The sequence below is a fragment of the Balaenoptera musculus genome, chromosome 10, assembly GCF_009873245.2.
Source record: "Balaenoptera musculus isolate JJ_BM4_2016_0621 chromosome 10, mBalMus1.pri.v3, whole genome shotgun sequence".
Lineage (NCBI taxonomy): Eukaryota > Metazoa > Chordata > Mammalia > Artiodactyla > Balaenopteridae > Balaenoptera > Balaenoptera musculus.
Genome location: NC_045794.1, coordinates 25185819 through 25199459, shown reverse-complemented (window position 1 = coordinate 25199459; position 13641 = coordinate 25185819). Strand labels below are relative to the sequence as shown.

The following is a 13641-nucleotide window of genomic DNA, read 5'->3' as shown; positions in this document are numbered from 1 at the left end:
TTTTGGAGATTAATCCTTTGTCCATTGATTTGCTTGCAAATATTTTCTCCCATTCTGAGGCTTGTCTTTTCGTCTTGTTTATGGTTTCTTTGCTATGCAAAAGCTTTGAAGTTTTATTAGGTCCCATTTGTTTATTTTTGTTTTTATTTCCATTACTCTAGGAGGTGGATCAAAAAAGATCTTGCTGTGATTTATGTCAAACAGTGTTCTTCCTATGTTTTCCTCTAAGAGTTTTATAGTGTCTGGTCTTTTAGGTCTCTAATCCATTTTGAGTTTATTTTTGTGTATGGTGTTAGGGAGTGTTCTAATTTCATTCTTTTACATGTAGCTGTCCAGTTTTCCCAGCACCACTTATTGAAGAGGCTGTCTTTTCTCCATTTTATATCCTTGCCTCCTCTGTCATAGATTAGTTGACCATAGGTGCATGGGTTTATCTCTGGGCTTTCTATCTTGTTCCATTGATCTATGTTTCTGTTTTTGTGCCAATACCATATTGTCTTGACTACTGTAGCTTTGTAGTATAGTCTGAAGTCAGGGAGTCTGATTCCTCCAGCTGTATTTTTCCCTCAAGACTGCTTTGGCTATTTGGGGTCTTTTGTGTCTCCATACATATTTTAAGATTTTTTGTCTAGTTCCATAAAGAATGCCATTGGTAATTTGATAGGGATTGCATTGAATCTGTAGATTGCTTTGGGTAGTATAGTCATTTTCACAATATTGATTCTTCCAATCCAAGGACATGGTATATCTCTCCATCTGTTGGTATCATCTTTAATTTCTTTCATCAGTGTCTTATAGTTTTCTACATACAGGTCTTTTGTCTCCCTAGGTAGGTTTATTCCTAGGTATTTTATTCTTTTTGTTGCAATGGTAAATGGGAGTGTTTCCTTAATTTCTCTTTCAGATTTTTCATCATTAGTGTATAGGAATGCAAGACATTTCTGTGCAGTAATTTTGTATCCTGCAACTTTACCAAATTCTTTGATGAGCTCTACTAGTTTTCTGATGGCATCTTTAGGATTTTCTATGTATAGTATCATGTCATCTGCAAACAGTGACAGCTTTACTTCTTCTTTTCCGATTTCGATTCCTTTTATTTCTTTTTCTTCTCTGATTGCTGTGGCTAACACTTCCAAAATTATGTTGAATAATAGTGGTGAGAGTGGACATCCTTGTCTTGTTCCTGATCTTAGAGGAAATGCTTTCAGTTTTTCACCATTGAGAATGATGTTTGCTGTGGGTTTGTCATATATGGCCTTTATTATGTTGAGGTAGGTTTCCCCTATGCCCACTTTCTGGAGAGTTTTTATCATAAATGGGTGTTGAATTTTGTCAAAAGCTTTTCTGCATCTGTGGAGATGGTCATATGGTTTTTATTCTTCAATTTGTTAATATCATGTATCACATTGATTGGTTTGCATATATTGAAGAATCCTTGCATCCCTGGGATAAATCCCACTTGATCATGGTATATGATCCTTTTCATGTGTTGTTGGATTCTGTTTGCTAGTATTTTGTTGAGGATTTTTGCATCTATATTCATCAGTGATATTGGTCTGTAATTTTCTTTTTTTGTAGTATCTTTGTCTGGTTTTGGTATCAGGGTGATGATGGCCTCATGGAATGAGATTGGGTGTTTTCCTTCCTCTGCAATTTTTTGGAAGAGTTTGAGAAGGATGGGTGTTAGCTCTTCTCTAAATGTTTGATAGAATTCACCTGTGAAGCCCTCTGGTCCTGGACTTTGGTTTGTTGGAAGATTTTTAATCACAGTTTCAATTTCATTACTTGTGTTTGGTCTGTTCATATTTCTATTTCTTCCTGGTTCAGTCTTGGAAGGTTATACCTTTCTAAGAATTTGTCCATTTCTTCCAGGTTGTCCATTTTATTGGCATAGAGTTGCTTGTAGTAGTCTCTTAGGATGCTTTGTATTTCTGCCATGTCTGTTGTAACTTCTCCTTTTTCATTTCTAATTTTATTGATTTGAGTGCTCTCCCTCTTTTTCTTGAAGAGTCTGGCTAATGGTTTATCAATTTTGTTTATCTTCTCAAAGAACCAGCTTTTAGTTTTGATCTTTGCTATTGTTTTCTTTGTTTCTATTTCATTTATTTCTGCTCTGATCTTTATGATTTCTTTCCTTCTGCTAACTTTGTGTTTTGTTTCTTCTTCTTTCTCCAGTTCCTTTAGGTGTAAGGTTAGATTGTTTATTTGAGATTTTTCTTGTTTCTTGAGGTAGGCTTGTATAGCTATAAACTTCCCTCTTAGAACTGCTTTTGCTGAATCCCATAGGTTTTGGATGGTCGTATTTTCATTGTCATTTGTCTCTAGGTAATTTTTGATTTCCTCTTTGATTTCTTCACTGATCTCTTGGTTATTTAGTAATGTATTGTTTAGCCTCCATGTGTTTGTGTTTTTTTACATTTTTATCCCTGTAATTCATTTCTAATCTCATAGCGTTGTGGTCAGAAATGATGCTTGATATGATTTCAGTTTTCTTAAATTTACTGAGGCTTGATTTGTGACCCAGATGTGATCTATCCTGGAGAATGTTCCATGCACACTTGAGAAGAAAGTGTAATCTGCTGTTTTTGGATGGAATGTCCTATAAATATCAATTAAATCTATCTGGTCGATAGTGTCATTTAAAGCTTGTGTTTCCTTATTAATTTTCTGTTTGGATGATCTGTCCATTGGTGTAAGTGAGGTGTTAAAGTTCCCCAGTATTATTGTGTTACTGTCAATTTCCTCTTTTATAACTGTTAGCAGTTGCCTTATGTACTGAGGTGCTCCTATGTTGGATTTATAATTGTTATATCTTCTTCTTGGATTGATCCCTTGATCATTATGTAGTGTCCTTCCTTGTCTCTTGTAACATTCTTTTTTTAAAGTCTTTTTTATCTGATATGAGTATTGCTACTCCAGCTTTCTTTTGATTTCCATTTGCATGGAATATCTTTTTCCATCCCCTCACTTTCAGTCTGTATGTGTCCCTAGGTCTGAAGTGGGTCTCTTGTAAACAGCATATATATGGGTCTTGTTTTTGTATCCATTCAGCGAACCTGTGTCTTTTGGTTAGAGCATTTAATCCATTCACGTTTAAGGTAATTATCGATATGTATGTTCCTATGACCATTTTCTTAATTGTTTTGGGTTTATTTTTGTAGGTCCTTTTCTTCTCTTGTGTTTCCCACTTAGAGAAGTTCCTTTAGCATTTGTTGTAGAGCTGGTTTGGTGGTGCTGAATTCTCTTAGCTTTTGCTTGTCTGTAAAGCTTTTGATTTCTCCATCAAATCTGAATGAGATCCTTGCTGGCTAGAGTAATCTTGGTTGTAGGTTTTTCCGTTTCATCACTTTAAATATGTCATGCCACTCCCTTCTGTCTTGTAGAGTTTCTGCTGAGAAATCAGCTGTTAACCTTATGGGAGTTCCCTTGTATGTTATTTGTCATTTTTCCCTTGCTCCTTTCAATAATTTTTCTTTCTCTTTAATTTGGTCTATTTGATTACTATGTGTCTTGGCGTTTTTCTCGTTGGGTTTATCCTGTATGGGACTCTCTGCACTTCCTGGACTTGGGTGGCTATTTCGTTTCCCATGTTAGGGAAGTTTTCGACTATAATCTCTTCAAATATTTTCTCGGGTCCTTTCTCTCTCTCTCCTCCTTCTGGGACCCCTATAATGTGAATGTTGTTGTGTTTAATGTTGTCCCAGAAGTCTCTTAGGCTGTCTGCATTTCTTTTCATTCTTTTTTCTTTATTCTGTTCCGCAGTAGTGAATTCCACCATTCTGTCTTCCAGGTCACTTATCCGTTCTTCTGCCTCAGTTATTCTGCTATTGATTCCTTCAAGTGTATTTTTTATTTCAGTTATTGTATTGTTCATCTCTGTTTGTTTGTTCTTTAGTTCTTGTAGGTCTTTGTTAAACATTTCTTGCATCTTCTCGATCTTTGCCTCCATTCTTTTTCCGAGGTCCTGGATCATCTTCACTATCATTATTCTGAATTCTTTTTCTGGAAGGTTGCCTATCTCCACTTCATTTAGTTGTTTTTCTGGGGTTTTATCTTGTTCCTTCATCTGGTACATAGCCCTCTGCCTTTTCATCTTGTCTATCTTTCTGTGAATGTGGTTTTTGTTCCACAGGCTGCAAGATTGTAGTTCTTCTTGCTTCAGCTGAGCCTTTAGTTTTATTTAAGGTGACCACTCTTAAAATCAAGACTCAGTGGTGAGCATGCCCTTTGATGCAAAACAACAGGCAAAATAGTACAAATATACCTCATGGCTATGACATTTAATGGGATACATGTTATTCAGACCAAAAAAAAGTATTTGAGAAATAAGTAACTCTCTTCAAACATTTGAAGATCTTTCATAAGGCAGAAGAAAAAGAAAGCCTTTCTAACGATTAAAACTATTCCCTGGTAAAATATATGTCCTTAAAGAGATACTGAACACCATTCTCTGCAAGAATTTAAGCATGGGCTGAATAATCAGATCAGATTTTGTGAGAGATATAAGCTGTTTCAGAAACTACTCTAAGATTCTGTGATTATAAAAAAATTTTTCTTACAAACTCCATTACAGTGAAAAAGGCCAAAGGGCACCATTTTCTTGCAGATCGAGGCCAGTGGGAAATTATGCACTGTTATAGAAATCACCTGGACTCCTGGCAGGCACCTTCAGCCTTTTTAAGTCCAGAGGTTAGCTCTGCAAGGAAATTACACATTTCAGTTTCCTCCACTTTAGAATCATCGACTTTGAAAAATAATAGAAATAAAGGGGACACCTGTGAACTAGAAGTGACTGTTCATTTTATTAACCATTTAAATTTCCACATATGAAGAAAATGGTTTCCACAATCTGTAGTGTTAAAGATGGGTTCTCGTTTCCCAGCCTGAAGATATTTCTTATGTATTTAGAGCTATAAAGTGGCCGTGGAATTAAATCCAGATCAAGCACAGGCCTGGATGAACATGGGTGGAATCCAGCACATCAAGGTAAGAAAATAATTCACTTCCATGTGAACCAGGTTTTCCCTTTGTATTTTCTCTTTCTTCTCTTTTAAAAGATTGAGAAACTATTGTTAATTTCCTCTTTGAATTATTTGAATACTGAAAACATAGGTGTTCAAAAATGTAATTAGACAGTTTTATGTTCACTTTGTATTATCTCGATATTGAATATCATGAAGCCATTTAAAAAATAAATATATAAATTAGATTTCATAATTTTGTTTATCATAAAGAAAATCATATGTACTTAAGTATCATCACAGAGCAGATAAAATCTGCTACATGAAGTAAAATTCTGTTGGCGCTATGCTAATGTAGCTTATTTTCCTGTGGTTTAACTCATTGTCAAGATAAAGTATTGCTATTTCCTATACTTAATGTATCTTTTATTCCCTAACCTACTGAAAAACAAGGCTGTTTGTTTGTTTGTTCTCAAAAGAAAAAGCTACCTTTGAGTGAATAATTGAAAATTACCCTTGGGAGGACTATTGTCTATAATGAAATCAAAGATTCACTGGCATTCATTCATTCATCCAATTCATTTGACAGGCATTTATATAGAATATCCTATGTGCCAGGTACTCTTCTAGGTACCAGGAATACAGCAATTAACACATAAGACAAAAATTTCTATCGTCATGGAGCTAACATTCTAGTTAGGGGGAAATAGGCAATAAGTAAATAAACACATACATACATACATACATACATACATACATACATACATACATAGAATATATCAGATGATGATAAGTGCTATGGAGAATAAAAGAATGAAAGAAGATAGGGAGTGCTGGGGGTAAGAACTGAAATTTTAAATTGAGGTGGTTAGGGAAGGCCTCAGTTAAAAAGTGATATCTGAGTAGAGAGCTGAAGGGAGCAAGCCACTTGGCAAAATAGGGAAAGTGCATGTGCAAAGGTTCTGAGGTGTGAGTGTGCCAGTGTATTTGAAGACTAGGGAGAAGGCAAGTGAGAGGAAATGATAGAAGCTGGGTCAGAGAGGTCAAAGGGCCAGATGATGCAGGGCCTTGAAAGGAATTGTAAAGTCTTCAGCTTTCATGCCAAACAAGTTGGGGTCCTTGGAGGAATTTGAGCAGAGAAATGCCATGGTCTGACATGTTTTGAAAGGATCACTCTTGTTTAGCTAACTTATTTTCAGGCTTCTGTCAGTCTTTACCCTGACAAAATAGCTAGATAGTGATTAGAATTTAAACAAAGGCTAAATAGGGTTTACGATTAAGTGTGAACTGGTCACTTTCAGAAACACAGTAAAACAAAAAGGTGATCCATGACTCTACAGATGGGAGGGGATAATGGGATAGTTACTCTGCAACTATTAGCCTTGATCTAATAGAGGAACATAGATGGTGAATCCAGTCATGACATTTATCAGAGCCCAATAAACCAAGCTCTGATCTTAATGACATTCTAGGGTGTCCAGCAGTATCTAGTTGGGAAACATAGAATGAACTTACTTTTAAAAACAGTAACATAATAATTTTAAATATTTAAATAATATATTAAATAGTTGCACTTTCATTTAATACACTTAATATGTTTTTAGATGGAGTGCACCTGCATTTAAAGAAATGGGTTCAATTGTTAATTAGATAAAGTACAATAAATGTACTCAAGAGTGTTCATTAAGTCTGGAAATAAAGAGAAAATAGTACATTTATTGAACTCTTTCAGATTAACAAGTGAACCCATTGCTTTAAATTTAGAAGTGCTTCCCCTGCAAAGGTATCTGGAGATTGAAGAAGGATCTATTGAGTGTATTATTTCAAAATATAACGAACACACTGATTAAAAATTAGTTTATCTTTTTTCATCTTTGCGGCCATCATGTATTAGGTTGAACAATATAAAATTGCCATGTTTGTAATTTTAAAATGTTTAATTTTAAATGTAAATTCATATGATGCAATCCAATACAAATATATAGACCAGGCACATGGCTTGGATGTAGTCATTTTGATGTCACTGTTAGGATGCAGGATTATCATTATGACGCCTTCAAGAACAACCATTAACTTTCTGTGACCTTTGCATTGCCAGGAAGTGCATGCATCAAGCAGTGTTATCCCATTCCTGGGCCCCACTGAGCCTGAGCCTGGGTGAAGCTTAGGAAGGACTGAGGGCTGTGCAAGGCTGAGAGTTGGAATAAGGCTTTGCAAGGAGATGATACAAAGAGAGAGAAGAAGAGGCTTGACTCTTGCTCATACTACTTGGAAATAAAAGATGATATTTTTCATGAAGTTTTATGTAAAATGAAATGGATGGACCAAAAAGCTACAGTACATTCTTTATAATCAAAGAGTTTCATCACCTGGGCCATATCACAAAGTACTATTTTCAATCCTGCCTTATGACATTAATGCATTTTCTAGAATGGAACTGGCCAATAGAACTTTCTGAGATGATGGGAATGTTCTATGTCTGTACTGTCCAAGGTAGTAGCCACTAGCCCCGCATGGCTAATGAGCACTTGAAATGTGCCACTGAGCAACTGAATTCTTAATTAATCATAATTAACTTACACTTAAATAGCCGCATATGACTAGTGGCTATCATAGTAACTAGCACATTTCTAGAAATTGGATAATTCAAATTCCCTATCTAGCATCTGGAAATTGAGGACATTGAATTAAGGGCTATAACTTGTTTTTAAAATTAAGGCTTCCAGGGCTTCCCTGGTGGCCCAGTGGTTGAGAATCCGCCTGCCAATGCAGGGGACACGGGTTCGAGCACTGGTCCAGGAAGATCCCACATGCCATGGAGCAACTAAGCCCATGCACCACAACTACTGAGCCTGCGCTCTAGAGCCCGTGAGCCACAACTACTGAAGCCCACGCGCCTAGAGCCTGTACTCCACAACGAGAGACGCCACCACAATGGGAAGCCCGTGCACCACAATGAAGAGTAGCCCCCGCTCGCCGCAACTAGAGAAAGCCCGCACGCAGCAAGGAAGGCCCAACACAGCCAAAAATAAACAAATAAAATAAATAAATTTATTAAAAAAAAATTAAGGCTTCCAGTTGCATCAAGAAAAGAGCAACTTGAGGGAGAAAATAAATCTATGACTAGAATTTTTTGTGAAAGGACAGAGAAAGCTGGTGATCAAAGGAGATGCCTGGCACCAGGCTAAGGCCTAAATTCAGAGAAACCTCTTGGGAAAACGATTTCAAAATCAACCGCAGTAGGAACACAGTTTTGAGAGCAATCTAAGAGCCACAGATGTTCAGTTATCTGCACCTATGTGCTAAGCTTAACATCAGGAGACACTCTGAAGATAAATACTTGAATTGAAAACAATAGTAATGTAGCTAAATCCAGGTTCTCATTTGTTCAGAATTCTGTTCAGCCTCTTATCAGAATCAGTGTTAATAATCAGAAATATTTTCATTTGTGCACATGCCAGCGCCTGGATTCCCAATGTACAGTTATCTGTGAGGTCTTTTTTACTCTCCTTTTCACCAGTATGACAAGTGAATACCATAAGAAATAGACAGTGTTTACTCATTTACACATAAATAGTCATTTGATAATAACAATAATGACAGCATCGGATTGAGTGCTCATTATATGTCAGGCAGGGTCTGAGGTCTTGACACTTGTTCATTCACTTGGGAGGTAGTTCAGCATTCAACAAATATAGGTCGCTATTGCTATATAGTACTTTCACTCCAAGAGGTACTACTTTAAATTGTGGTGGAAATTTAGAGAGTAACTAGTTTTCATCCACATGGAGCTGTAACTGAGAATACAGCAGAGCAGATGCTGGTTTTTTTGGAATGGAGAGATCTCTACCGATCTTGGTTCTGACACTTAGCAGCACACAGACCTGAAAGGGGGTCGACCATACGGAAGGAATACATTCAGTGGCAGAAAAGAGGCTGGAAAAAAGTTAGTAATTCTGACTAGTTTGTCAGGAACCTTCTGGGACCAGGCACGCATGGTTGCCAGTTAGGGAAGCATTGAACAAACCAGTTGGGGGCCAACAGAGGGGTCTTTAGCAGGTCCAGAGTGACATACCTTCCCTCCGGCCTTTAGAGTATCCAGCAGACATATATTGTCACACACCTTGAGTATGGGATAAATTTGACTCCATATTATTTATTATCAGTTCTTTTTATTTTATAAAAACTTAGATTTGCATTAAAGCCTGTATTAGGCAAAAGTTGCTTTTATGTTTTAAGGTGAAGATTAAAATACTTCCTACCACTAAATAGCTGTAGTGGACTCCTGAACTATTTACTTTTTAATCATTACTCTTGAAATTCCAAAAACATCTCTCTCTCTCTCTCTTTCACACACACACACACACACACACACCCCTCTCCTCCAACCCAACCCTCTTTCTGTCCCCCTCCCTCTCAATATGAATTTCCAGTGCCTTGGCTCCACTTGATTACAAAGGAATAGTGCTAACCCTATGAGAATGCTATGAAATTATAGCTTCATACCCTGTATTAGTAGAATTGGAAATCTGTTTTGCTGCCATGTAACCTTATCCTTCACATTCTCCATCTGGTCTGGTAGTTAAAACAAATGGATTCTCAAAGACACCAACAGATAAGGATAAAATTACACATGCAGACAGGGTCTCCTGAGGTTATGAGGGTGTTAATGTTAAAATGGGCGAGAAGGTCTGTTTCTTAGTTAGTTTCCCCATTCTTCGAGCTAGTGTTCTGATGGATCAGAATATAATTATTCTCTTTCTTTTTCTCAACAGGGAAACTACGTGTCTGCAAGAGCTTATTATGAGAGAGCCTTACAGCTCGTTCCAGACAGCAAACTGCTGCAGGAAAATCTTGCCAAATTGGATCGTCTAGAAAAAAGATTACAAGAAGTTCGAGAAAAGGATCAAACGTAGCAGCATTTGACCAAGTCTCCAAGGGACAGTACTGGTGCCTTTGGAAGAGGAAGAACTGACAGACGGAAGCCTTGCTTTCACATCAGTTGGGGCACAACCGATGAAGTTTTCCTCTTACTCGAGTTCAGGGTGGCACATTTTGGGACACCTGCTGGTAACCCTGTGCTGGGGACTTGCATTTCCATGAAAGAAGACAAAAAGAGCAAGGAAGGGCTAAAAGGCCTGAAGGAAGGAAAACAGCAACTACACATTTTACAGATTTGTGTTTGCTTTAATTCCAGATTTCCTTTCATATATTTGTCTGCTTTTCCAACCTGGAAATCTAATTCCATTTCTTAGTGTAGATACTTGTGTCTCAGAAATAGAGGCTTGAAATGCTATGAATGCATGGCATCTCTTCTTTATGAGAGGAGATATTTCAGAGAGGATAAATCCTCTGGGATAAACCATTTGGGAAATTCTACCAAGAGGTAACTCATTTAATTCTCCAGAACTAGAAATGAGTATCTAACAGTTTTTGTAAAACCTTCTGGAATACATGGGGAAAGGGGCTATTGTAAGATAAAGCTAAGTAAGGTTTGTCTAATATCCTTCTGAGGATAGTGCTAGAGCCCTATTGAGAAGTAAATTAAATTCCACTCTGATACAAGCTGTTTTCCCATTGCCTAATATGTTGAAAAGGAAGCTTCTGGAATTGTGTACGAGTATTCTTATTCCTAGGGAAAAATCAAGGGTCTTGCTACCCCTGACTCTTCATGGAAATGTTTTAAATTAATTTTATTACAGGTATTACTAGAGTAGTGGTTCTGCTCTAAGATTTCGTAAGTGCTTTTAAAACTCATAAATGTTTCTGCCTCCAGATATATTGTTATTTTGGTGGAGAAAAAAATAGTATATTCTACATGAGAAATATTAAAGATATTAATTGAGAGAAATGTTCTACTTTATTATCTTAACATTCAGACGTTCTGAGATTATTTTTTGAAAATATATTTAACCACTGAGGAATCTTTATGGTATATTACAGAAATCTTCATAGACTCTAAATAGATGGACAGCTCTATTGATTTGTCTTCCTAGGCTTAATCAGAATTCTGTGCTTAGAACATGAATGTTAGAACCTGCAGTTCCTGGTTCTGTATTTGTAATTTTGGAGATTTCATGGAGAATGCTCAAAAAATCTAGGAAAAAAAGTCTAAATTCATAATTTTAAAATATATATTTATAGTTAAAAGATAGGGATGGCAAAGTTGAATTTACAATTTGACATTTGTCTTTTAGTGTTATTTATTTCATAACTTATAAAATATTTAATATATACACACTTTTTTTCCCTGTACATAGTGGTTTTAATAGCAGTTTTCACAACTGATCATACAAAAATTATAAATCTAAATTACAAGGTAGTTAAGTTTTAACAGCCCCTAAAAAAATCTGTCTTGACTATTTACTTGCTAAAGCTAAAGAAATTAGGAATCAGCCTTCAGTGTTTGGGAGGTAATATATTTTGAAATTGAAGAAATTGGAATACTGATTCTCATTTGGTTTTCATCATAAACTTAAAAAAAAAAAAAACCCACTCTGGTCAGTGCTGTTCCTGGTGCTAAGCCAGGTGTCATACACATGTAGGAGCCTGAAGGCACACGTATGTCACATGCTCAGGCCAGAGCAAGAAGCCTTCTGCTTCTTTTCAACCCCGGTATCAGAGACCACTGCCTCTCTATGTTGTTATTATGATTTTTTTGTCAAGGTAAATCTAGATAAAAGGAGGAAAAACTTCTTTGGAAAGGGATGATGCCAGGAATATTTTAAATGCAAAGGATTACAGAATTTGAATTAGCAAATTCTGTTTGTGTGTATTCTGTTTGTGTATATCAATAATCCAATAATGTATATATTACCACTCTGATCTCCTGTTTCTAATAGTCTTTTAATGTTATATATCATAAATGTATCCAAAATTTCATTTAAAATATTTTTATTCCCTCCCAAATTATACTTCTGTAGTCCTAAGGTCAAGAAATGTACTACAGTATTTATTGTAAAATAACTACTCCATCCCCAAAATGAGAAACATGAAGCCCTAGCTAAAAACAATATCTAGGACTTTAATTACAACTTTTTAGTTTTAGTGTAACAAAAACTCATACTTAGAAAGTTAATGGAAAAGATAGAGCCCCAAATTTTGAAAAGCAATTACGCCTTACTTGAAGGGCTGCTAAAGACAGGCGAGTACATTTGTTGGAATAATTGAAATGGCTATTACAGCCTAAAAGTTTCTGAGAGAAAATGGTCACTGGCCTTCAAGAGACTTTTCCTGCCTTCTTTTGGGTGCTTTTCTCTTTCTCTGTTCTCTGTCTCTCTCTTTCTCTCTCCCCCTCTCTCTCCTGCCCTCTCTCCCTCACCCCTTCTCTCTCTCTCCCCCTCCCTCTCTCCGTCTTTCTCACTCTGTCACTCTGTCTCGTTCTTTCTGCACACACTGGCATCTCTTTGAACATTAAAAGTAAGCCTGTTTGTTGGACCAGATATTTCTGTCCTGAGTTAATACTTTCACTTAGATGTGGCCAATGAAATACTTTTCATAGTTGAGTGGTGCCTATAAGAAAATAAATCACATATTATTTTTCAGAGATATTAAGTGTACTTTATAACTATTTTTATTTGTTCTTGTAACATGAAATAATATGTGGAGTTCATCCTTATCAAAATAAAAATGGAGAGCCCTGGCTGCTCATGGAAATGCATCCAGGTTCCCTTAACAAAAGCATGCTTGGCTGTGAGTTGATAGCCTCTTTCTGAGATGGAATTGCAAAGCCAGCTTCGTGGACGTGCAGTCTCTGTAGACCCTCAGAGTCCTGCACTCAGAAGCACCTTGTGTTTGGTTGAATTCTCTGCTTGAAGTTCTCAGTAATTTTTGAATAATTCCATTTTGCACTGGGTCGTGGGTAGGAGGGAAGGTGGCTGAGGACAGGACAGGAGTTGCTTCAGTCTTGCTGAACACTTGATCTAACGAGCAGAGTTTCGTTTGTGACTGTTACCCTGTGCAGCATTGGCTGTTTTGTCTCAGCTACACTTAGAGTTCCTTGTGTACATGTATTCCCCTCCTACTGCCAGTCTGTCTAACCTGTCCTTCTGTCTGACCAGAACCAGTTCTCCTTGCCTTCAAATTCTCCAATAAGTGTCAGTCCTTTCACATGTCCTTCGACATAGGAGCCACGAGAATGCCTTTACAAGTTTATGTTAACCTTAAGAATTATTCAGGATTTTAAAAACTGATTCAGATGTTTTCAACCTGTTAACGGCATTCGTAAAACATGGTTCAGTGATGTAACGTAAGTGGACTAAACCAAAGATTTAAATACCTTGGAGGAAAAGAAATTTTATTTTAGGGAATCCTGAGGTATATCTTTTAGGCCTGTTTATTTTGCAGCCCATCAAAAAACAAAGAGGATTATCAGCGCTTTGATTCCAACTTCCCACAGTACTTCACAGCCCCCAGTGTACGAGTCTGACATGCCTAACACGTGGTACCTCGGTTTGGTGCAGGGTTGTGCAACTGCGTTTCAACAGGACTAAGTGAGAAAATCCAAACCTTTCCATACAAGGTTTTGTATCGCCTCTATTAAACATTCCAGGCTTCCCGGATTGAAGAGCGGCGTTCAGCTGATAGCTGAGATCTCTCCCCTCACACACAGGTGCTCTCGGCCCTCGTTGATTTGAGGATCACCTGCGTGCCCACCTTTAGGAATCCCTGGACCCTGGCC

At 37.1% G+C, this 13641-nt stretch overlaps 1 protein-coding gene across 2 annotated transcripts in view; it reads left to right on the top strand.

Annotated features, from left to right (window-relative positions):
* TMTC1 (transmembrane O-mannosyltransferase targeting cadherins 1) overlaps nt 1-12266 on the top strand; it is a 256134-nt gene extending 243868 nt beyond the window's left edge. The window contains exons 18-19 of one of the 2 annotated variants that reach the window (XM_036865656.1): nt 4909-4986; nt 9737-12266. In XM_036865656.1, the coding sequence (XP_036721551.1) occupies nt 4909-4986; nt 9737-9877 (219 nt within the window). In that variant the 3' untranslated portion in view covers nt 9878-12266. The remainder of the gene's footprint in view (nt 1-4908; nt 4987-9736) is intronic. The other variant, XM_036865655.1, reaches the window with a different exon arrangement.
* Nucleotides 12267-13641: the final 1375 nt, after the last annotated feature.